General features: G+C 55.7%; 2 protein-coding genes and 1 non-coding gene across 3 annotated transcripts; 1 reads left to right on the top strand and 2 right to left on the bottom strand.

The window, feature by feature from the left end:
• Positions 1-4060: 4060 nt before the first annotated feature.
• On the top strand, positions 4061-4142 carry LOC122908115. The gene has a single exon (XR_006384895.1). It is a non-coding gene; the product is annotated as a small nucleolar RNA R38 (small nucleolar RNA).
• Positions 4143-7508: 3366 nt separating this feature from the next.
• ST6GALNAC2 (ST6 N-acetylgalactosaminide alpha-2,6-sialyltransferase 2) lies at positions 7509-22752 on the bottom strand. Its single transcript, XM_044247359.1, has 9 exons — positions 22580-22752; positions 17458-17518; positions 14689-14863; positions 13917-14085; positions 13397-13535; positions 12201-12304; positions 10500-10583; positions 9352-9451; positions 7509-8325 (listed from the first exon to the last, which is right to left on the bottom strand). The coding sequence occupies exons 1-9, from the start codon at positions 22702-22704 to the stop codon at positions 8158-8160; spliced, it is 1125 nt and encodes a 374-aa protein (XP_044103294.1). The 5' UTR covers positions 22705-22752; the 3' UTR covers positions 7509-8157.
• On the bottom strand, positions 10584-11617 carry LOC122905954 (extensin-like). The gene has a single exon (XM_044247360.1). The coding sequence runs from the start codon at positions 11451-11453 to the stop codon at positions 10584-10586; it is 870 nt and encodes a 289-aa protein (XP_044103295.1). The 5' UTR covers positions 11454-11617.
• Positions 22753-25134: the final 2382 nt, after the last annotated feature.

Below are 25134 nucleotides of genomic sequence, written 5' to 3'. Positions count from 1 at the left end.
TCTTGGTTTCCTCTGGGGTCATGATCTCAGGGCAGTGGGATGGAGGCCTGGGGCGGGCTCTGCTACTCTACTACTCTGGGTAGTCTGCTTGAGATTCCCTCCTCCTGCTGTGTGCGCTCTCTCTCAAATCAATCAATCAACCAATCAATCCATACATCCATCCATGAATTTTTTTTTTTTAAGATTTTATTTATTTGACAGAGATCACAAGTAGGCAGAGAGGCAGGCAGAGAGAGGAGGAAGCAGGCTCCCCGCCAAGCAGAGCCCCATGCGGGGCTCGATCCCAGGATCCTGAGATCATGACCTGAGCCGAAGTCAGAGGTTTTAACCCACTGCGCCACCGAGGTGCCCCTCCACCAATCCATCTTTAAAAAGAGACACAGACGTCTCCTGTCTCCCGTCTTGAAGAACTTACAAATTAAAGTAGGCAAACATAAGCAAATGTGGCAACCTACCCACTTGAGGTCCCCTTGAACTTCCTGCGCCACCCCAGTCTGGGCCAGGGACAATCTGTGGACCCAGCAGATAAATGACTGTAGCTGAAGCCACCGCCTGTCTTCGTGTTCTACTGAGATCAGGGCTCCCACCCCGCGCTCTCTACTGTCCCTGGTGGCGGAAACCGTCTTACCCCCAGCCCCACAGTGGCGCTGAGGATGCGACCGCCTCCCAGCCGCTCGCTGTTGCTTGGACTACACTTCCCATGAGCGGTTTCTCAACATCGCGAGAGCCCTCGCGAGATGTCCGAAAAGACCTTTGCGCAGGCGCGGCCCCGCTTTCTTTTCTGAGGCAGGCCGCGTGGCCAGGAGACATGGCGGCTTCTCTCTGGGAAGAACGGAACGAGCAGTCTCGGGCCTTTGGCTGGGGTAAGTCTGTGGAGGTAGGAAAACGAGGTCTTCGTTGAGCCGGCGCTAGTTCATTCGACTACCCTTCCTCAGAGGCGGAATGGGGACGGTAGCCGGTCTCCTTCCTAGGGCGGCTGGGAGGCTTGGGTCGAGTACTGGGTCGGAAGACGCTTTCCGAGCCGCGCGTGTAGACGGGAGAGCGCTGAGGTCCTCCTCTGGAGCCAGAGGGTCCCTCCTGGGCCGGGGAGAGCTGCTTCCGGCCTGGGCAGCCCCGGGCGTCGCACCGCCACGGTGTGCCCCGCGGGTCTCCGAGGCCGGCCCTTAATTCACGTCCAAGGTTAGCGGCCAAGTCAGGCCCCTCGTGGAGCGCCTGGAGGACGCCCTGGCCCGTAGTTCTGCTTAACCCTGCAGACCTTCGTGGGTGGGACTGTCGGGTTTGGAAAGCCACGACTCTGCAGCCCCCCCCCCCCACTTCCAAGCTCATTTTTTTCTTTCCCCGCAGGCTTTTCTTGGGCGTCTGCGGAGACCCTGAGCGCCAGACCTGCAGGCTGAAGCTTAAAAGTACCAGATGGATCCCTGAAGTGGGTAAGGACGGGGCCCGGCAGGACCTGCGCGGACCTTCCGCACGCGAGGAAGTCCAGGTGGTGGGAAGGCCTGCCTCTCACTTTCTTCTGCTGTTCAGTTCGGTTTTAGGAGCACGTGGACGCCGGAGTCTCGTTGGGGTGAGAAAAAGGGACCCAGAATCCGGAAATGAGCGGGGTCTGGGCCAGGGTGATTTGGGGCCACTAGGTGTCGCTGTGTGGAATCGGGAGGGTCACTGCATCCAGGGGTGGAAGGGAGACCGAGTCAGGGAAAGGCTTCTGGTAGGCCGGGGCTGAGAGTATTTGTGGATGATTTAAAGTTACCCTGGTCTGAAAGGAGGTCTTTTGTGAGGAGTTCTGACGCCTCGAGGCTCAGCTTTTTGTTTTTCTTTTCTTTTTTTTTTTTTTTTTAGATTTTTTATTTATTTATTTAACAGAGAGAGATCACAAGTAGGCAGAGAGGCAGGCAGAGAGAGAGAAAGAGAGGAGGAAGCAGGCTCCCCGCTGAGCAGAGAGCCCGATGCGGGACTCGATCCCAGGACCCTGAGATCATGACCTGAGCCGAAGGCAGCGGCTTAACCCACTGAGCCACCCAGGCGCCATGTTTTTATTTTCTTTTAACAAGTTTGGGTACTTCAATTTCTTTCTTTCTTTTTTTTTTTTTTAAATTTTATTTATTTGGCAGAGACGCAGGGAGAGAGGGAACACAAGCAGGGGGAGTGGAAGAGGGAGAAGCAGGCTTCCCATGGAGCAGGGAGCTCGATGCCGGGCTCCATCCCAAGTCCCTGGGATCATGACCTAAGCCCAGGGTAGACACTTAACGACTGAGCCACCCAGGTGTCCCCAGAGCTCAGCTTTTTAAATACCGATCTTGAGAATAACATCTTGACATCATTTCTGTTAGAATGAAGTATGTTACCCACATTTCTCGTAGAGATTAAAAGTGTTGACTGTAAACTTTGAAAAAAGTCACGTGAAAACCATCTTAAGCTGTTGAGTGTAAGGATTTTTTTCATGAAAATTCTATAAATGGGAAGGTTTTCTTTATTTCTGTTTTTAAAAAATAAGCTCTTTGGCGGAATTGCAGAGATTAGGGTGCTTTTAGTGTCTGTTAGATTTCAAGCATGTGAGCCTCCCAGAATTGTTCCTACCCAGATAAGGGAAGGAGTGTGGAACTCTGCTAGCCTCCTTGCCAAGCAGTCTCCCAAACAATTTTTTTTTAATTGTTTTAAGATTTTATTTATTTATTTGATAGAGATCACAAGTAGGCAGAGAGGCCGACGGAGAGAAAAGAGGGGAAACAGGCTCCATGCTGAGCAGGGAGCCCAACGAGGGCCAGGACCTCAGGATCATGACCTGAGCGGAAGGCAGGGACCCAACCCACTGAGCCACCCACGCGCCCCTGTTACTACAATCTTAAGTGGACTAGATACTTTCTCCTTTGCTAGTGAGTGACAAAACAGGCTTAGAGTTCTACAGCTGTTTCTTGTTTTTTAAAGAACCATAAACATTTTGTGGGAGTGCTGTTGGATTTTTCAGTTTCATTGAGAAATAATTGAGTTAGGAGTAGCCCAGGCGTTCTCCACGAGTGTGGCGTGCACTGATGGGTGCTGCTGAGTATCCTGCAATGCATGACAGCCCCCACCACAGAGAACTAGCCACCCAGAACGTCAGAGCTGAGGCCGAAGCTTTGTATTAGATGGACTTGAGTGCTCTGTGCTCCAGTCCCAGCCTGTTACCAAATAACCCCACCGGAGCCTTATTTCCTTGTAAGAAAGGGTTATTGTTTTCCAGATCTGGCTATACATCTAAGGCTGGAGAAGTACATCTCCAGCCATGGTTGAGAATGACCCTGGAGTGAGGCCCAAGTATTGTGTGGCTGCTCCAAGAGCAGTCATACAGGAACAATTGGATGATCTGATCCACTTTTAGCTCGGGGAATTTTTATTACAGCCAGATTACAGCACTGGCTATTTATAAGTAGCTCTTGGGGCAGATCTATAATCCTCTACTTTAAAAAAAAACTGATCTAGCTCTGTGGATCATGTTTACGCAGAGGAGAATGAAGGAGAAAATGACCTTGTGTGGCGGTGCCTCCTGGCAGCAGGTTCCTTTGTACAGCTGGCCTTCAAAGGGATGTCCCAAAGAAGTAACTGCACTTTTTAAAAAAGATTTTTACTTACTTATTTGACAGAGATCACAAGTAGGCAGAGAGGCAGGCGGGGTGGGGGGCGGGGAGCAGGTCCCCTGCTGAGCAGAGAGCCCGATGCGGGGCTCAATCCCAGGACCCTGAGACCATGACTTGAGCTGAAGGCTTAACCCAGTGAGCCACCCAGGTGCCCCAGTAACCACACATTTTATTGACATTCGAATATATACCCCATACATACTCTGCCATCAGGCACTTCGTGTGGGGCGGACTTTGTCTTTAAAAGGGCAGGAAGTGTCAGGTAGGTCCAGGATGCTGGGTACATCTAGGCACTGGGTATCAGCAGTTTTTTACCTTGGAAGGAAAGTTCTTTTAATAAAGTAGACAAGATTGAGAAAGCTTATGAGGGAAGTAAAGAATTTTGTAAGGACAAAGCGGCCTGCGTGTGCTAGAAGCGTCAGCCCTGGGGACTGGTGGATTGGTGGGAGCTGAGTCCATGATGATCTGAAGTTATCCCTGTCTGAAGGCAAAGAAAGGCCTTTTTGTGGAATATGGATGTCTGAAACTCAGTTCCCAAGTTCACTTTAAGGGAAATTTAGGCCAGATTTGAAAGTGAGCGGCTTGAGAATTAACCTGTGTATATCTTGATTTTTATTTTGCAATTTCTCCTTGCCAGGTACAGTCCCAGCCTTGGTTTCCAAGGCTGGAAAGGATCCTGCGGAGGCAGATGGTGGCCAAGTCCACGGCCCTGGGCCCGAAGCGGAGACTTGTATGTAAGTAGAGCCCTTCCAAATAGACTTGGGTGGGAGGTTTGTTTGCTGCTCCTGCCCCGGGTTTAGGATTGTGCTGGGTGCAGGGAGATTTTAACATGGGTTTGTTTCTTTGGCTGGATGTCTGCAGTGTGTGAAACAGAATGGAGCTGCTGTGCCTGAAGTAAGTGAAAGGACCCCTCCCCAGTTGCTTGTAGTCTGTGTTTCCATCTTCCGTGTCCCTAGGAAGCCCCATGAGCCTGTGATGGTTAGTTATCCCTGTCCGAACATCTCGGCTGAGGGGAAACCGTCTACTCTGAGGCATCGGGGTTTGGCTCTTTGCTCTTAAAGGTTCAGGCTTCATCAGGAATTAGCCTGAATGTACTCCAGAGGGAATTGTTACCTCGCCAAGACCCCAGTGGCGTGCGTCATCCCTCTGCAACTTGAAAACCAGTAGTGTGGCTGCCCTGTCACTCTCTGGCCCCTTGATCAGTGGTCCTCAGGGCACAGGTTCTGAGAGGGGGCAGACACAGGCAAGTAGCCCAGTTTCGGGTCATGTTCTTACTGTGGAATCAAAGAGTGCTTGTCCCATATTTGAAGGAAATGAATGCACTCTTTGAAACTGATGGGAATGTCGGCAGTCTGCCAGCTGTGGCAGGACTGGGACCTCCCTCGGCACCACATTGTGACATTTGGGAAAGAAGGGCTGCCGTGGCGCCAGCAGAGCTATTTGGTTTCCAGGTGCTTCGTTCACACTACCAGGGAGCTCTCCTAGGGGTAGCTCGGATCCTTTCTGGACAACATAGCGGGCATGGCGCTGCTCCTGGCGTGGCCCAGGGCTGAGTGGGCTGGCGTGTGACCAAAAAGTAACCCAGTGTACTGGGTGGGGTGGTTGTCTGGCTTTGTTCCCATTTAAATGCCAGGCTTGGAGTGGGCAGATGGCCTTTGTTGTTGAAATTGGGAGGTATGTATGGGCTTTTTGTATTTAAGGTCACATAATTGTTCAGTCACCAAGGAAGCTAGATTTGGGGTGGGATTTAATAAGCCTGAAGACCGGCCCCAGCAGTTTACAGCCTGTAAGTAAAACAGTAGAAGGACGTGGTAGGGAGTCGGAAGTCAGCTGCTTGCATTATCGTTGATGCAGAGATTTGACTGCTCTGTGGGACTCTGTAGACCTTCAGGTTTGGCTTGAAAAGTTTTACCTCCAGAAGAGGGTTGAATGTGCCGGTCTCCAGTGCTTCTTGGTGGTTCTCCCCTCCCCAGGCCCTGCTCCCTCCGCGCCTCAGCTGGGGAGGGCAGCCTGCTGGGAAGCGGTCTGTGCCCGACCTGCGGTTAGAACGAGTGCTGCTACGATTGTGTTTCCTTCTGTAGATCTGGCTTTCCGTTTCAAGGCCCGCACTTGACCGGCCCGTCACGCGACTCTCCTTTGGTCTTGCAGGTTCCCTCCTCCGCGACGCCAGATGGAGCCGCGCTGCGTCTGTGCGAACTGTTCATGCCCATAAACTGAGGCCCCAGAGGGAGAACAGTTGAACAGTTCTTTGGATTTTCTCTTCAAAAAGGAACCAAATATTTTGAGTGACAGTTTACCCCGAAAACTATCTGGCGGTCAGTCAGACCAGGGCATAACTAGGAACGTGCAGAAGGCCGCAGTTGAGCCGATCTGGGTGTGAGCGGCTGGCAGGAAGGCGGGGATTGTGAACAGAGAATGACGTGTACGCGCTGTGTGTTGGGGAGTCTGAGGGGAAGCAGGTGTTTGGCCTAGAAAGAGGTTTCTCAGAGCGGATTTCCTGTGAAGTTAATGTATCTTGGGCTTAAGATTTGAAGTATAAATAAAAGTTTTTTAAAAATGTGTTTCATGTTGAGACCCTCATAAAGGGATTTTATTCTGTGACTCAGCAAACACATTCTTAAATAAATGAAGGTTTCACCGAATACTGTTTTTTTAAGAGGGGCAGAGGGAGGGAAAGTCACAAGCAGACTCTACGTTCATTGGGGGGTTCGATCCCCTAACCCTGAGATCACCAGCTGAACTCACATCGAGTCTGATGCTTCTGGGCTCTAGGCTCAGCCGGAATCTAGTTTCTCTCCCTAAGAGTGGGACACTTCCCCGACTGAGCCACCAGGGTCCCCCAACTTCCACAGGATGCAATCAGATGTTTTACAAGTTTCCCACTAAATTGATTTTCTGCCTCTCTCAATGGGTTACCACCCACAAATGTAACATTAGCATTTCTCAAATCTAATGGATTGACGAAGATTCTGATCGCTCCAGATGTGAGCGGAATAGGGACAAGTGAAATGTCCTGGATACAAGGAGTTCAGTCTGACTTGGGCTACGCTGGCTATCCTGACTTAGGGCAACTGGATTTCTTCACTAGCAACTGATAGTAAATGTCACTGTCAGATGGCAGAACGGACTGACCATACCGTGTTTCCCACATTTGACATTTTCTTCCTGGACCAGTGATTCTGTCCAGAGAAACATACTTAGGACACTGCTGTCCTTGAGACTAAGGGACATTTCCATGTTGCCAAGCTTAAGAGAGGCTGTGGCCTCCTGCTTGCTACTCCCCTCCTGTCTAAGCTGCTCGCCAGCCCCAGGAAGCAGTTTCAAGTAGCTGCCTTGGTCGTTAAAGTCCAGGCCTTGGGTCACATACTTGAATTTCTAAAGTAGAATTTTGATTCTGGTGACAGTTAACCTCTTGGTAAGACGCTGATAGGATCTATCTTCCAAAACCACGGAGCCAGAGGTCAGGTCCCAGGCCTTGGTGAATTAGCCAGTGGTGGTCAGTGCCACCTTGGGAAGGCTCTTGATGTAGCCAGTGTAGCGGATCAGACTGGAGCTACTAGTCACGGGGCCAGTAAATCCCAGGGCTTAAGGGCTATGTGGAGGTGACTTGGTTAGTTGAGACTTAACCCTTCCAATGGAAGCCCCTGTGTTCTAAAACTGGCTGGATTTACTGAAGCCGCGATGTGAGGCAGAGAGTTCTTTACCTGATCTTGCACTTCACTGGCCAGTGGTAATGGATCCAGTGGGACTTGCGCAGGTGGGCAGCCTTCTGTGCGCTCGACCCCTGTCAAATTACCAGGACTGGCCCATGGTTCTTGAATTTTCTGAGTGATCTGCCTGCTAAACACTCTGGTGTGCCACCCCATCCCTGTCCCCAACACACAGAAAAGACGCAAGGGTCATTCTGTCATTTATGCAAGTACCTAGTTCAAGTTACATTGTGCCTTTTGTGCTCCCACTTCATCATGGGGCAGAAGGAAAGTGGTCATGTCCTCGGGTGGTGTAGGCATGTCTTAGAGTCTGACGTCGTGGAGTTGCTGGGGGGCTGGACATGCTCGTGGGAGGGTCTGGCTGGCGAGTGGGCAAGCTTGCACTGCTGCTTGACCCTGGTCAGTGGAGATGTCGAAGTCACCGCACCCACATTGTCAAGTTCTCTACCAACGGCTGGCTTAGAGCATCTGCTCTGAAGTGTGTTTGCCCTTCGCTGGTGAGGGTCACAGTCTCCTATTACATTACCTTCAGTTTTCAAACACCCAGCAGAGCGGTCGTCTCCCTTCGCCCAAGGTCGGGATATCCGTCTCCAATCTTGAGGGGAGTCTTCTTGGAGAAACCAAGAACAAGATGGGGTGTCCCGCAATGAACAGGCTTCAAAAACAGTCAGAAGTCCAGCTCTTGTGCTCTCTAGAGAAGAAGGGGTTGGTGGAGGGGAGCTGGAGCCCTTCTCAGAGGCTGAAAAAACTGGGGGCCGCCTAGGCACGTGAGGGGCCAGGGAAGGTGCCCACGGGTCCACAGCTCTGCAAGAACAAAAGGCTTGGGTACTTCAGGGTCAGCGCTGGTACAGTCGAAGGATGCCGGCCTTGTGCAGTTTCTTCCACAGGGTGGCTTCCAGGGACAGGTCGTGGTTCACGTAGAATATGAGTGGCTTCTTAATTCGCTCGAAATAGTGGTCTGAAAATTTCCAGTAATTGCTTGTGATGAATCCATAGGCACTAACCTGGACAAGGACAGTCACTGAGTTAGCATTTACTGAGCTCTGTGCAGATAGATTTGTGAAGTGACATGAATTGGGAAAGGCACCCCCCCCTTCCTTAGATGCCGTGTGGAAAGCACAGGCGAACTAGTCGGAGCTCGCGCTAGCCGCAGGCCGTGCGCTCCTGTACACGTTCTCTCGGCCTCGGGATAAGCTCAGGGGTTCTCCCCATCTCACGAATGGGGCAGCGCTCGGGGGTAACCAGCCACGTCCTCAGTCACGAGCTAGTGAGTGGCCAGGCTGGGCTTCCAAGTCAGGTCTGTGATTCATGATCAAAGCCATGGTCTCCATTGTTAAGTGTGAGGTGGAGACAAGTCCACGAGTACTCGTTCTAAGGGGAGCGCAGCTGCTTAAAAAAAAAAAGAAAAACAAAAACTGGGAAAAGGAAGAGGACAGTGTCGTGGGGTGGCGCTTGGCCTCCGGCTCTTGTGTTGGCCTTAGTGGGGGTCACTGCCCTTCTTTGAAAACCGCTCCTCCACCTCTGCTGGGCTCTTGGGGGCGGCACTGGGAACGTCTCAGGCAGTGATTTCAAAAGCTGTGTGTGGAAGGCTAAACCTGCTGCCCAGCTCAGTTCTAGAATGTTCTCCCAAAAGGATGTCCTTATCCACTCCTGTTGCAATTTTGCTTTCACAACAACAGTTTGATAACATGCTCCTTAAATACCACAGGGGTGAAGGACAGAGGTCCCCGGGGCAGGCGGCTGCTGGAGGAAGGACAGGAAGGAAGGACAGGAAGCACCTGTCCTGGGAAGGTCCCTGCCAAGCCTGCATGGAGGTAGCTGGGGAGTGGCACTCCCTCCCGCCCCTTCCAGACACCTGATTTTGCTCCTGTGACTGGAGAATCCCCTCCCCATAGGGGCAAATCCCTTCCCCAACGGGACAGAGGCAGGGCCAGTTCCAGGCGCCCTGCGGGTGAGAGGCCTCCTGTAGGGCTTATCAGGTCACACCTGCCCCCTGCTGCTGCGGGCTCCTCAAAGAGAAGGCCTCTTACCTGGTCACAGGTGTGCAAAGCCGTCAGCAGCATGAGGGCCCCAGTACTAGGCATATATAGGTCTCCAAAATTTGTGTTAATCAACTTTGATTTCAAAAACCTGGAGAGGAGAAGCGGCATCAGAACTGAAGAAAGAGGTGTAAGTCTCAGCGGATGGTTGTGCCCCTACGCTTTCCAGCGACCCGTTCCGATTGGCTGGAGAACCGTTCAGAACTTCCCGGCTCTTCCCCATTTAGGAGAAAACCCAAACAAAGCAAACGCAAACGTCTGGGTAACAGAATCAGGTGAGAAGAGGAGCAGGCCTGGGCAGAACCACAGGTATGATCCTTCCCTCTCCCGCTCTAGAAGCCGAACCCAGCCTGATTGCCCTTTCCTCTCCACTACACCTTGCCTTTGCCCCTGGGCTAAGTAACCACAGTCTCTAGGGGACGGGCGGCCTATTGATCAGCCTGGAACCTGTGTTTCTTTCCCCAGATTTCAGCCCAGGAGAAGTCCCTTAAGAGGCGCATGAGCAGGGCCCCCACAGCCTGGGCCCGGAGTCGCTGGTGAGAGAAGTGTGCGCACACTCTCAGAATCCGAGTGAGGCCACACCACGGTGGCCACCCCGGATTCACATCTACGCTTTGCCAGAAAAACCACCTGGCCTCCTGGAGAGCCTGTTTCTTCCTCTGTGGATGGCTCCAGTGGGCCTACCCAGAGCCACACCCGCCACCCTCCACCTGCTCTGAAGGGGGCCAGCAGGGGGCGACAGTGGGGCTTCTCGGCCACGCGCTATGGACGTCCAAGTAATTCTTGGTTGGTTGCAGGGGCCTTCTGTGTACGGTATCCCTGTCTCTGCTCGCCAGTGGCGCTTACCTAGTGACAACCAGAACGGCTCCAGAGAGGTCCACGTGACACCGCCCCCCACCATTGGAACCGCTGGTAGGGGAGAGGGACTGAGGGCCGGAAGGAGGGGTGAGAGCAGGCTGTTATTCCCGGGTTCCTCCCTGTGGTCGCCTTGGAACGCCCGCGCTTGGGCCCAGAACAGGTTGGCTGTCCCTGTGGGTTCCTGTCTGGAGTGTAAAGCCTGCAGTGACGGGTTGGTGTGCAGGGGGATGGGAGGGGGAGCTGTTCTCTGTGTACCCACCCCCCCACCCCGCAACACCTACCTCTCCCTCAGGTAGCTGATGAAGTCTGGATGTAGTAGCTTGAATTTCCTGGCAGAGGCTTCCGGTCCGAAGTAGGTCTGAGGCCTAGGACCCACGAAAGAAGTGGACAGAGCGGCCTGGGCCGTCGTACGGCAGGCTGGGGAGCGAGGTGAGGGGAAAGGCGCTGGGCCTGCGGCGGTGCGTGCGGTACGGGCGGGGCTGGGTGTAGTAGCGGGAGAAGGGCGTGTAGAAGGTGGCCGGCAGCACCGTGGGCACCACGTGCGGCTTCCCGCTCACCAGAACCTCGGTGGGTGGGGTGTAGGTGAGCGAGGAGGGCGGCGTGAACAGGGATGGAGGGGTCGGGTAGGAGCAGTTGATCCGGGGGTGGTGGGGAGGCGGTGGGAGCAGGGGGAAGTAGAGAGAGTCCGGGAGAGGAGGGGGCTCCCGGGCCGGGCAGGGGAAGGAGCAGGGGAAGCACTGGTTCTGGGGCAGGGGTGCGGTGGGGGGCTGGAAAAAGGGGGGTTCCTTCAGGAAGCGGGGCACGTAGGGGGCGATGTAGGAGGGGATGCCCCGAATGGGCCCGATGTAGGAGGCTGAGGTGGCGGGGCTGCGGGAGGGGGACCGGGGGATCGGCACGGGAGGAGTTTGGGAAGAGTTTCGGGAGAGGGATTTCAAGCCAGACTGGGAAGGAGATTTGGAGGTGGGGGGGGTGGGGTTTTGGGAAGACCCTCTGGGCACATGTTGGATATGAGGGCTGGGGGTTAGGGATGAAGCCCGGGAGGAGGGCTGTGAGGCAGTGGGGGTGACAGGGTGAGAGGGGGGCCGGGAGGAAGACCCCCGGGTGGGGGACGGAGAAGGGGCTGAGGCAGCAGAGCTGGAGTTGGCCTGCTGGTTGGAAGGGACAATGTGGTTGGACCGGGACTGGGAGGGGGACTGGGTAGGGGACGGATTGGGGGTATGGGAGGGGGAGCTCATTGGTGTTGGGGAGGCTTACGACCACCCGATCGATGTCTCTGAGCCAGCCCCCCCCAAGGGCCCAGGCCCCCCCGTGTCACAAAGCCCACCCTCATGACCAGATGCCGCGTCAGGAGTGATTGTTGGCTCGTCATGGGGCGGGCTGGTTTTTGTGGCCACAGAGGTGGCAGGGATACCTAAGGACTTGACTTTGGGACGAGAAATTGTCTCAGCACCACTGGGGGAAGGTGCAGCTGAGGCCAGGACAGGGTTCAAAGGAGCTGGACACCGGCCTGCTGCCCAGGAAGGTGCGGGAGAAAAGTCAGAGCGCCCTTTGTTCTCTCTTTGCAGTCTCTGGGCCCTTGTCAAATGCTCTCCACTTCCCGGGCACAGTCCTGGGAGGATGCCCACCGGGACGAGTGGCGTGGATGCCAGCACCACCCCCCCCCCCCCGCCACTTCGCTTCCAGACACCGTGCGCTCAGCCGGCCAGCAGTCAGGAGTGGACAGGCACGGCCTGTGCTGCCGGCCGGGGGAGGGGTGGCTGTGTGTGTTAGGGGACAGCAGCCCTTCGGAGCTACAGCCTACCGCCTCCGTTGGGCTCCTGGGGACCGGGAGGGCTACCTGGGCTCCTCTGGGGGCAGGGAAAAGAGCACAATTCCCCAGGTGTCTGTTGAATTCTTGGGGATTTTCTTGCTGTCCTCACCCACCTTCCCACCCTGACAGTGGGTCCAGCAGTGCCACACCCCACACCGGCTTGGCCGCTCACCTGTCCCCTTTATCAGGGCCCTCGGGGACATCCACACCCAGAATGGCCGATCTCAGCATCACATAGTCCCGGATGTCAGAGGGGATGAAGATGTAGTGCAGGTCCTGTCGGGGCGACAGAGACACTGACCCAGTCCCTGCAGCCCCCCTAACAGGACCGTGTCCTGCTCAGCCCGACACCCGGTCCTGCTGCCCGTCCTGATGGGAGAACTTCTGCTCTCTGCCTGGAACCCCCCTCTCACTGGTCTCCCTCTCCTGGTTTCAGTACGTGCTCACAAATCTTTGGGCATGCTGCAAGAGGCGCGGCTTCCTTGCCATCCCCTTGAGGGGCTAATGGATAGAACGAAGCCGAAGGGCTGGTGTGTGACCTCAGAGACAAGGCCGTAAAAGGCACTGCAGCTTTCCTGATGCGAGCTGCCACGGTCTGAGGACACTCTAGTGCCCTCCGTCAAGCCTTCAAGTGCCCGTAGCCCCTGCGGATCCTGGCAAACACCCAGATCCTGAGATAAGACCACCCTGCTGAGCTGTTCCCAAATTCCTGACCCCCTGAAACGGTGAGATAATAAATGTATGTTGTTTAAAGCTACTACTAAGTCTGGGGTGATGTTAACACCGTGGTAACTCAGGCAGGTAGTGTGGCCAGAAATGTGCTCTTTCTTGTTCTGTCAAGAGCTAGGAGAGGTCCTGCTGTGGCTAGGACACTCCTGAATTTCCTGCTTAGAGGAGGAGGCTTCTAGAAACTCAGCCCAGTCCTATCTAGCACCACAAGGCCCTGGGATCTCCCCCCTTTATGTGACACCCAGATGGCTCCTGAAAGCAAGAGCGGTGTTCCCGCAGCTGGGAACAGTATCAAGAACAGTGTCAAGAAGCTGGAGGCGGTAGGCGGCCTCGGATTCCGGCTCCCCTGCTCCCTGGCTGGGCACAAACCCCCGGGCCTTTGAACCTCAGCCTCCCTCACGGGCTGCTGTGGGGTCAGGAAGGCCACTCAGGGAAATGGGAGACAAGCCCTAGTGCTCATGAGTTCAGGGGGGCCTGGAGGCAGCTGACTTTTTCAGTGGCCCCATCCCAGGCACCCAGCATCCCGGCACAAGCTCTCTGCCTACTGGACTGGGGCCACTTGGTTCGCCACACAGAGGGCGCTCTGGGAACACTGGCACTGACCGTCCGCGACAGTGGCAGGCCCATCGGAAGCCTCACCTGGCCTTGTGGCACGGAGGTGAAGCCGAAATTCCAGTAGGAGATGAGGGAGTTCTTCATTGTGTTCACGGTGAAACCGTAGAAGGAGGTCTTGGTGCCCACATCCTTCTCGAAGCCTTTGATCACAGCACCATTGAGTCTGGTCCAGACAGAGGCCCATCAGCCTCCCATCAGCACCTCCCATGCTGTGCTGTACTTCCGCACCCGTCCCCAGGCCTCTGGGCAGACCATGTCCCTCGCCCAGGGAGGCACCAGCGCTGGTGGCCCGTCCCATCCAGCCCATCCCCATTCCTCCAGACCTCAAGGAAATGGGCACATCTGGCCCTGGCGGCTCCCCCCCCACCGGCTCGTGGCACCCACACTCCCACCTTCAGGGTCTGTCCCTCTGTATGCCTTTGTCTGGGCCCGCCTGCCCATTCCAGGGCTGCCCCTGCCCATGGCCCTCCCCGAGGATGCTCCCCCAGGGGCCGGTGAGGACTAGCTCCGTTTCCCGCTCCTCCCCCCCTCCTGCGCCCCATACCTGAACACGTAGTCATGGGCGTCGATGTTCAGCCCCTGGCGGGAGCCATTCAGAATGCCTCCGTTCCCCACCACCGCACAGCGAATGCACTTGGAGGGCCGCTTCCTGGAGGCGGCGTATAGCCTGGAGCTCTCGGAGCCATTCAGGAGGCTCAGGGTGGAGTTGATGGCTGTGGGTGCCAGACAGGGCAGGGTGCCATGGTGTGTGTGGGGGTGCTGTCTCATGGGTCGGGGCTGTCCCGAGACTGCCAGAGGCCTGACAGCCCTAAGCAAGGCACGGAGGGTGGGGGGGGAGGGGCGCGCAGAGCGCAATGTCGGGCTGAACGGGGGGGGGGGGGGGGGGTAGGGGGGAAGGATTCGGCTGTACCCTCAGTCACCTCAAGAACTTGAATCACTAGTCCTCTCAAGACTGAATGTTCCACAGTAAAAGGCTCGCGGGGGTTGGGGGGCAGAGTGAGCGTGGGGGCGGGGTCTCTGGGCGGTTTCCCACTGCGGGAACCACGGTTGGGCTGTTCTTGACCACCTTTGGACACTGGTCCCAGGTGCTGCACATCAAACCCTCCCTGACCCCTGGTGCTGGCGAGTATGGCAGGTGTCACACAGCAGAGGGGGAGGGTCCGAGCCAGGAGACCTCCTTGGGAGCAAAGGGGTGGGGTGGGGGTGGGGGTCCCCATAAGATGCTGTGAAGGCAGGGTCGGCACGTGGGCCCAAAGCAGGAGGAAGGGATTCTCTGGGGTCAGAGGGCTGGGCAAGAAGCAGCCGCTTCCGGTTACCTTGGCGGGAGAGCCCCTGCCAGCCATAGGGGGCTTTATGCTGGCTCAGCCTGTCCCAGAGCTCCTGAGTGAAGAGGGCCCCCGAGAGCAGTACTGGAATGGAGAGATCGAACAGGGTGCGGAAGTGGGGGTGCTTCTGGATGGCCTGATAAAGTGGATGTTGGCAGTGCGGGCTCTGTGGGGCAGGAGGCAAGAGGGCCAAGCTCCATTAGCTGGGGGCTGTGGGGGGTGGGAACCTTCCTATGGGAGCCTGCAGACCCCTGCAGGATGGTTGGGGGGGGAGAGATCTGCTCTTCCCCTCCGGACTTGGTCCACCAAACCTGCCTGCTGAGCTGGCTTGTAGCACAGCAGCGTGGTGGGGGTCAGCTTTCTGGATTTACCCAAGCCCAGCCTTCTCTCTCTATCTCCTGGATTCCGCCCTGTCCAGGGCCTGATGGCTCTGGCCTCCTGCTCCTTCAGTTCACACCTAGGGAACTGTGGGGCACCTTCCCACCAAATGTGTAAGACCTGCCAGCCCTTTTTTTTTTTTTTTTTTTAAAGATTTTATTTATTTATTTGACAGAGAGAGATCACAAGTAGGCAGAGAGGCAGACAGAGAGAGGAGGAAGCAGGCTCCCCACTGAGCAGAGAGCCCGATGCGGGACTCGATCCCAGGACCCTGAGATCATGACCTGAGCTGAAGGCAGCGGCTTAACCCACTGAGCCACCCAGGTGCCCCCTGCCAGCCCTTTGATGGAGGAATTCCAGCCTGGGCTTTGGAATCCGTCAGTCTGGACCCAAATCCTAGCTCTGGCCATCCTCACCTGCCTGCAGCCCCTAATGTCTGAATCCCTCACTGCCTTGGCCTGGCTGGGGCTCCCCTTCCCACTGAAGGGGGCTCTTTGCTAGGCCGGTGGTTTGACCAGGTCAGGAAAGAGCCGTACGGTAAGTTCTGCTGTAATGTTACCTATGGATGCCCAAAAACCAGCGCACTAGGCAAAACGGGTGCCGTCAAAACCACGGGGCTTTGGGGCTAATGGGATCAGGGCACAATACTTAAGAGCTTGGTCCGTGATGGTTGACTGGGCAAATGAGGGTCCTAACAAAGCTGGAGGCCCAGGCTCACTCACCCCGTGGTTAAGATCTGCCACGCTCTACTAAACACGTGTCCCTTGGCCTTGGAGGAGGCTTGACGTTTGCTTGTGCGAGTGGGCGTCAGAAAGATGGGAGCTTGGGAGTTACTGGGGAGTAGTGGAAAGAGGGTTAGAACCCTGAAGTGCTTATCTGACGGGCACATGTGTGCGCACTCTGCGTGTTCCTCGTGGCTGCCTGGGGTTGGGCGTGGGTCTCTGGATTTACTCTTCGCGTTCACAATGACAGTCACCCAGAGGCAAACACAAAGTTTGTGTTATGCTCAAATTGTTTCCTATGATACCAATCTTGCTGGAACAAATTCACATTTTCAAAGCAGACATTCTAACAGAACTGACTACTAATTTCACTACCGTTCAGCTCATCTCTGGGGTTTTTTCCAGGGCCTTCTTTAAGAGAGGCCAGGAGAAAACTCCTCAGTCTTTGTATTGGGAAAGGCTGTGCTCCAACTGGGCAGCTGGCTTGCTATTAGCTCATGGACACAATGGCAAATTTCCTTTTCCCCGTGGCCACCAGGAAGCTCAGGGCCAGATCTATGGCCTATCCCTTACACCTTGTGGCCCATTTTCCATGCAGTTATCTACATGACATTGTTTGATTCTCCTACCTTTATACTGCCATTTCTTCATTTTATTCTATATTTTTGCCTTGTTATGTGTATCCAAAGCCACCCGGAATACTTTTTTTTTTTTTTTTTTAAACCTGGTTCAGATATGTTTGCATCAAGCAGCTCAAGGTGCACAGGGCTTTAGGAAACTTAAAGACGACCCATAAGCTCCCATAAGATGCTTGAGGCTTCTCTTTGGCCTTGTGCGCCAAGGGTTCACCCTGCCTCTGTTCTCAAGATGGGGACCCCCCTCACCTGCCCAGGGCTACTTGCCCTGTCTCTGTACAGCTCAGCTGTCGCTATGTTCCACGCGCAGTGAAATCTTTTCTCCCCTAAGGCCGCCCTAACAAGTCCCAGGTTGGTGTCTTGGGCACAACTCTTAAACCTGAATGAGCCAGGACCTGACCTCTCTGCCTCACTGTGTCCATCTATAAAAGCTACATGCGAGGGGTGCCGTGGGGCTTTTGCACGAGAACGTGGGCGAAGTGCTCGAGGCAACACAATTCATGATAGAGCAGGGCCCAGAAGGTTCTCAGCCCCGTGGGCAAGCGTGGAGCATCTTTCCAAGGTTTGCTCGTCTACTCCATGGAGAGCCGTTTAAAAATTGTGTGAATTCCATAGCAAGAAGGTATTTTATAGTAAGAAGGTGCCTGGCTGGCTCAGTCTGTAGAACACGTGACTCTTGATCCCAGGGTCCTGAGTTCAAGCCCCGCGGTGAGTTTAAAGAGTACTTAAAAATAAAATCTCAAAAAAAGGGCATTTTGAGTAGAATGTCAAATTCACGGGCCTTTTAAAGATAAATTACAAGGCTTCCCAAGAACTCTTCTGGCTATGTCCCTTCTCTGCTCCTGGGGTCCAGGGAACCCTGGTGGCCAGGTCTGGCTGGCCACTCAGCTCGAAGCTTCATGTTTACGGGGTCTGGAGAGCTCCCCCCAGCAGTCTCACGAGAACGTTCTCATTTGCTCTCTTTGTCCCCACCTCCCCGCTAACTGGAAGATGCTCGAAACTGCCAGGAGAGTCGGCCATTGTACCTTTCTTGGTCCAGCGTTGGATGCCTTGTGTCCAAAGAATGCTCGAGATGATGTGGCATTCCTGGGGAGAAGCAGAAGTAAAGCAGGGCTCAGACCTGTCCCTCGGAACCTTCTGTCTGATTCTTAGCTCCGGGGGCTGGTAAAGCCTGTCAGAGTCAAAGATGGCATGCCTTTGATCTTGCCGTGCTCTGATTTGGGCCCATGTCTCCTACTTTAGGAACAAAAATATTGTCACATTAGGGGCTCCTGGGTGGCTCATTGGTTAAGCGTCTGCCTTCGCTCAGGTCATGGTCCCAGGGTCCTGGGATCAAGCCCCACATCCGGGTCTGTCTCCTTCTTCCTCTGCCTGCTGTTCCCCCTACTTGTGTGCTCTCTCTGTCAAATAAATAAAATCTTCTTTATTTTTTTAAAGATTTTATTTATTTATTTGACACCCAGAGAGAAATCATAAGTAGGCAGAGAGGCAGGCAGAGAGAGAGGAGGAAGCAGGCTCCCTGCTGAGCAGAGAGCCTGATGCGGGACTTGATCCCAAGACCCCGAGATCATGACCTGAGCCGAAGGCAGAAGCTTAACCCACTGAGCCACCCAGGCGCCCACATAAATAAAAATTTTAAAAAAATATGTATTGTTACATCAGTATGTTTTGCTCAGCTCTCTAATCCCAGAAATCCAAGAAATCCCATGGCAAGTGGCAAAAATGTAGTTTACAGAACTGTGAGATCTGGTTCAAGGATGAAAACATACACTAGGCGAGCTTGCCAGACCCCTTCCGCCATCTGAGGGAGCTCCCTGCAGAGTCCCCAGAGATAGATGGTCGGTCTCAGATGATGTGGTCCCCCTTCCCCTTGGGGTCGGTCATCCTGGCTCCTGCCCTGTGGCTCCCCATAGAAGACACGTGTCTGAAGGCTCACTCCCTAGGTTTATACCCCACGGTCTAGGGACGTTACTTCTAGAAGCCTCGGTGTCTATATCTGGGCAGCAGATATAATCAAGTAATTCATTATCATTATTAATTGTATCACATCTCCAGGGTACCTGGGTGGCTCAATCGTTAAGTGTCTGCCTTTGGCTCAGGTCATGATCCTGGGGTCCTGGGATCGAGCCCCACACTGGGCTCCCTGCTCGGCGGAAAGCCTGCTTCTCTCTCTCCCACCCCCACTTGTGTTCCCTCTCTCTGTGTCTCTCTCGGTCAAATAAATAAATAAAATTTTGAAAAATATATCACATTTCCAGTTGTTGGAAGGGTTCACACAGAGACTCGATATTATCTCACACAAAACGTGTCCTCTAAATGGTAGCTATTGTTACCTAAAGGAGGAAGGGAAAGTACCTTGTTATGACAACCTCTACGACTGTGTCCCTTCCGGAGGGAGGGAAGGGGCCCATGTTACTGCTCTGCCCCTACTCCCACCTCCCAGGCGACCCCTGCATTGGGGGAGACGGCAAAGAGCATAGAAGGAATAGGGGCCTTTGTCTACTCAAACGGGTGTCGGGCTTCTCCTGGACTCCTGTCTCCCCCGGCCCCCACAGCCACAGGGAAGCAGGTGGGGAGAGCTTTGGATCACCAGGCTGTTTGCAAGGAAACAGAGGCCTCTTGTTCCTTGCTTCTGACCTGCTGAGCCAGCTGGGCCACAAGGGAGCCCATGACCTGCCTCACTTCGGGTTTCCGTAGAACCCCACGGGGCAGACGGGGAGGGGCAGGGATGGTCCCTTCCCCCATCTCTCCCTTTCCCCCTCAGATGGCCACCTGCCCCCCACACCCTGTGGTTCCTTTCCTCAGTACAACAGAACAGCCTCTCAAGAGGAACCGGGGCCCCAGGACACAGCCTCAGGGGAGGTTCCCGGGGAGCGTCTGAAAAACACCTGCGCACAGGGCCTCACCCCTGCAGTTCTGATCTGACTGGTCTAGGCCTCCTTGCCAGGTGATTCTCATGGGAGCCCGGCTTGAGAACCAGATGAGGGAGCTGCTGGCCAGGGCAGCTTGGAGACCAGAGGGATAGAGTTGCGGGCGAGGGGCTGGGGAGCCCCCCTCCCAGTTCTGTTTTGCTGCCCTGAACACCCCAGTCTCAGGGAGGCCTGCTTATCTCCAGAACCCCCCTCGGTGCTCAGTGACTTCTCCCAGTCCACCTTCTTAGGAATTCAAGGGCTTCTAGACACACCTTCTAGATGAGCCCAGAAGAAGTGGGGAAGGGAGCCAGCCCCCCTATGCCCCTCTCGCAGGTTTCACTGGTCTGAGGAGAAATAAGGACCTTGTACAGTAGTCCTCCCCTACCCTGGGGGTAAGCTCCAAGACCCCCAGTGGAGGCCGCGACCGTGGACAGTACGGAACTCTGTGCACGCTATGTTTTTTCCTCTACATGCAAAGGAACGCTAAAGTTAACTTTATAAATGAGGCACAGTAAGAGAAAAACAATTGATAAAATAGGACGATCATAAGAATATAATGTGAGTGTGGTCTCTGTCAATATCTGACTCTGTGACTATCACCCTTCTGGCACCGGTGGGAGATGACAAAATCGGAGGGGGAGGGAAGTGATGGCCGCACTGTGACTTACCATTAGTTCAGGCTCCTACTGACCTGTCTGTGGGGGCGGGGTGGGGGTGGGGGAGGCTGATCTGCTTCCAGACCTGAGTAGGGGTGAGTGACTGTGTTTTTCCTCTGTAGGAAAAGCCAAACTGCATATAAGGAGGTAGCCCTGCGGTGCATTTCCCATAAAACAAAGTCTACTCAATTTGGATCTACTCTTAGGAATTCTAGGGGAGTTCCCTAGAATTTTCTAGTTCCCTAGAAAAAAAATTTTCTTTTACAAAATAATGCTGACAACAGACACTCAGATAACCGGGGCGGCCTATATCTATCCTTACCACCACCACCCCACCCTTAAAAAGGATTTTCTTTTTTTTTTTTTCCTTAAAAATTACTTTTTTCCCTCTTATTTATTTATTTGACACACACACAGAGAGAGAGAGAGAGAGATAGATCACAAGTAGGCAGAGAGGCAGGCAGAGAGAGGGGGGGAGGGAAGCAGGCTCCCCACTGAGCAGAGAGCCCCGATGCTGGGCTTGATCCCAGGATCCAGAGATCATGACCTGAGCTGAAGGTACAGGCTTAACCCACTAAGCCACCCAGGTGTCCCCAAAATTGCTATTATGTTTTAAAAATTTTATTTACTGGGGTGCCTGGGTGACTCTGTTGATTGGGTGTCTGCCTTCGGCTTGGGTTGTGATCTCTGGGTCCTGGGATCGAGCCCCAGGTCGGGCTCTCTGCTCGGCGGGGAGTCCTCTTCTCTCTCTCCCTCTGCGCCTCCCACTGCTTATACTCTCTCTTTCTGTGTCAAATAAATAAATAAATAAAATATTTAAGGGGAAAAAAAAGATTTTACCTATTTATTTGACAGAGAAAGACACAGCGAGAGAGGGAACACAAGCCAAGGGGAGTGGGAGAAGCAAGCTTCCAGCGAAGCAGGGAGCCTGATATAGGGCTCCATCCCACGACCTTGGGATTATGACCTGATCCAAAGGCAGAAGCTTAACAACTGAGCCCCCTGGGCGCCCCTCTTTTTTTTTTTTTTTTTAAGACAAGTCTAGATATCCCAATGCCTGGAAACTCCTGACCCAGATTCTTCTGCCATAGGTGAATTCCCGGGCTGGCTTCCCCTGTCCAGCCTGCAATGACAGGCCCTCAGGTGCGGAAAGACCAGGCCCCAAGGCACCCCAGTCCCTTCCCAAGCTCTCCAGGTGGCCAGGCCATCTGCTTTCCCACCCCGGGGCCGCAGTGGGTGGGACACCCAGCCTGCTCCTCGCTGCTCCAGACCCAGCCGCCCCCCACCCACACACCCCCTACAGAGCAACCCTCCTGGCCAGCCCCTGGGGCTCAGCCAAATCGCAAACCTTAGGGGGAACAGCAAGAAAACGGACACGTTCTTCGCTGGTATGAGCTTTTTAAAAGATGAAAGACCTTTCAAAACTTCTGTGGAGGCACAGTGGATGTCCCACACCCTCATATTTGAAGTTTATTAGATACTTTCAAAGGATGTTGAAATGTGTTTTAAAACATCTTTACGTAAAATTCACAAAGGATTCTTTCTTAAACCACACCTTCCACCTTCCAGGCCCTTGCCTTCTGCAACTCCTGACTACCCTCAGGTGCAGGGGCTCCAGGTCCCCGCGGCCAGAACCGCTCTGTTGTAGAGCCACTGGGCTGCTAAGGACTCACAGGTGTTCCCGTGCTGTTTTGCAACTTGAGATGCCTTCGGACCGCGTTTCCTGAGAACTAACAACTAACTTGCCTTTCATCCCGTCGGTTTGGTGAGGAGCGCGCAGGTGGGGAGGCGCCTCGCGGGTGGGCGAGCCTGTGGGGGGCCCTGGCGGTCCCCCAAATCCAGACTCCTGCACAGCTCGATTCGCCTCCCGGACGGAAAACCAAATTCTTCCGGGGCTTCCTCAGTACCTGGCACCATCACCTACCGACGCAGGCTCGGAGCTTCGTCCTCGCCCGGCACACATGCAAGGAAGGTGCGCGCTGGGCGAGCGGGAGGGAGGGGGGCCCGGAGGCGGGTGTTGGGGGGGCTTGGACGGAGCCCGGGATCGGCCGCCGCTTCGCTGGAGCGCGCGCAGACGGCGCTTTATCAAAATAAACTGAGCGAACGGCGCGCGGGCCAGAGCGGCGACCCGGCGCGGGGAGGGCGCAGACGGAACTGGGAGTCTTGGGTCCCTCCCCCAAAAGTAGAGTCAGAGAAATGTGACATTAGCGAGGGACGGTTCTTGACAAAAACGGGGCTGTTTTGTCCGACCCCGACGACCCTGCCAGATCTGGACAAAGTGTTTGGAATCACGGCCGGAGGGTGATTCCCACCCTCGAGGCTCCGCGGAGCGAGTAGCCAGTGCGCAAAGGGGCGAGATTCCCCTCGGGCCCCGGCAGAGGCTGTGGGGCCCCGGGCGGCACAGGTTGGTGGCCCCGGTATAGACTTTGGGGACAAAGGGCAGCGGCCCGATTCCCCGCCGCGAGTCACCCCAGGGAGGCCGACGCGGCGGGCGGACTGAGGGGCCCGGGCTGGGCGCCCCGCGCGTCCCCCGCGCCACCCCCCACACCCCCCTGGTCGGACGGCGCCGCAGCCCCTACCTGGCTCCGGACCGGGGCCCCGGGTACGGCCCCACTGCCGAGGAGTACAGAGTGAAGAGGATCCCCGAGCAGGCAGCCGCGAGCAGGAGCAGCAGCCAGAGGAGCTGGCCGCGCGGGAGCCCCATGCAGCCCCGGCCTGCGGGCGCCCCGTCCGCCGCCGTCCCGGGCCGAAGGGAGAGGCCCGGGCGGGCCGGGCCGGCCTCCCGGAGGCGGCCGCCCAGCCCCACCGGCCCTGCCCTCCTCCGGCCCCCGCGGCGCCTCCCCGCCCAGCAGCTCTCCTCCTGCCCGGGCTCGCCGCACCCTCGGGGGCGTGCGTTGGCGGGTCCCGGGGGCGGGCGTGTCGCCCCTCCCCCACCCGCTCGCCGAGCCGCTCGCGCCCCTCCGGCGCTGTCCTCGTTCCCGGGCACTTGGGCTGCGGGCACCTGCGCGAGCCGGGGTTTGGCCCGGGCGTTGTCCGGCCGCGGTCAAGGGCAGGAGCGCGCGGGCCGGGGGGGCTGGCGAGGGGGGCGGGGCGCGGGGAGACGCCGCCACCTGCCGGGTGGGCCGCGCACTCCTGGCTCCCGGCCTGCGCCCGCGGCTTCCGGACGCCTGACGTGGGGCAAGCCGCGGCGGGCGCGCTCCCCCTCGGAGGGACCCTCGGGACCTGTCGGTCTGGCCCTGGCACCTGGGCCCCGTCCAGAAGTGCGGGAGAAAGGACGGGCCGGGGAGGATGGAGGAGCCGACCCTGGGTGGGCGGTGGTAGGGACGGGAGGCAGGGCTCCCACAGGCGTAGGATGGGTGGCCGTCCCGGGCCGCCAGGACCCTCAGTCACGTTACATTCCGTTTCCAAACCCGGGCCAGCCTGGAGCTCTCGGCAGCAGAGAGACGGCCTGAAAGGTCCCGCAGGGCCTCTGGTGTCACCAGATGGGGCGTCACCTGGAAGGGCAGGGCAGCTCTGCACCCCCTCCCTCCCCCCCACCCCGCCCCAGCCCCCGCTCTCGAAGAGCCCTCCATGGGCGCGAGCGGCAGGTGGGACGGTATATTCGCGGACAGACAGCATCCAGGGTCTTCGCCTTCCAAAGCCTGGGAGAGCCCCCAGCCCCCAGCTGTCTGGAACTTCAAGGATGAGAGGCGCCCGTCCCTTCCAGGAACGTTCTGCCCTCACCTGTTCTCCACCTGTGAGAGCAAGTCTGGGCGATGCGACAGGTATCCGTCCTCTGCAAGGCTTCCCGGGAAGCAGGAGCCGGCGCCCAGGGCGGTCATGGGTCCTTCAGGCTCGGCTCTCTCACCTCCTCTTAGGGGGGCCAAGTCAGGGTCATGGGCGCGGACTCACAAGGGGACAGTTGTTCCCTTCATTCCAAGACTGTCTGCACATGGAGCTGTGCCTTGCTACCCTCTTGACAGACACGACTCAGAATCAATGGTTTTATGTGTTTCATTTCCATCTTTGTGGGTTTTAGTCATCAAAATCCCTGTAGATGTTGCTTATCCCTTGATCAGCACCTTATGCCCTTTCTTCAGTGGTTAATAAGACACGAGACCCTCTCTCTGAGCCTGCAAATCCCACGCCCACTCTTGCTCTCTCTAAATGCCTCTCCTCCTTATGGAGAAAGGGAATCCTGTTAATTTCTCCTTCTTCTCCCTCTCCTTCTGCTTCTGCTGCTCTGCTTCTTCTTTTCAGACTTACTGAGACTTGTTTTGTGGCCTTGAAGAGAATGTGTCTTCCACTCTTTTGGGTGGGATGTTCTGTATATATCCGTTAGGTCCATCTGGTCTAAAGTGTCATTCAATGCCAACTATTCATTTCCTCACCTTTGCATCATTAAACCTATAAACCTGGCCCTATCCCAACCCAGCCTCCACCCGTTTGGACTCCAGCTTAAGATGTGTGTGTGTGGGGGGGTGGTTTCTGTCCTCCTGTGTGGGAGTTGGCCCCCCACCACCTGTGTTAATGACTCGAGTCTACTTTCATGGCCTTTAATACCCCACTCAGACCAAGGCCTCCCATCCGTCCCCCAGCATTTTCATTCTTCGTCTTCTACAGCCTTCTCCAGCCTCCATCTCTCTGCCCCTGTGTGCCTCCCAGCGTGTCAGCCCCGAAGCTTTCTTTCGTGTCCAGGCGGGAAAAGCTTATGACCCCTGGGGGTCATCATCCAAGCTACTCTTTCATCATAACCCCGAATCCCCTGTGTTCCTGGCTTTCTGCCCAGCCAAACCCTCACCCAGATGCATGCTCTCAGATCTGCTGCCCCCGCCCTGGCCTGGCTAACAGCTGCTGGGAGTAGCATTCAGCTTCAGCCGGGCTTTCTACACCTGCTGTTTTCTGGTCCTTGGTTAGCTCCAGCCACCCCCCTGTACCTCTCTGGCTAGGGGAAGTCCATGTGTCTCTGTGGTTACCTGCTGCACGCCTGAAACTGCCCCCCTCCAGGCCCCCCGTTGATGCCACCAAGGGCCTTCATCTTTCCCAGGAGAGCAGATGTTTTCCATTCTAACACTGCCACATCTGCCTCTGAATTTAAACTTGACAGTGTCCTCGTGGTTACTTTAGGTCTTTGTCTGTTAAAGTCAGTATCTGG

The sequence above is a fragment of the Neovison vison genome, chromosome 5 (assembly GCF_020171115.1).
Source record: "Neovison vison isolate M4711 chromosome 5, ASM_NN_V1, whole genome shotgun sequence".
Classification (NCBI taxonomy): Eukaryota; Metazoa; Chordata; class Mammalia; order Carnivora; family Mustelidae; genus Neogale; species Neogale vison.
This window is presented reverse-complemented; position numbering and strand designations above follow the sequence as displayed.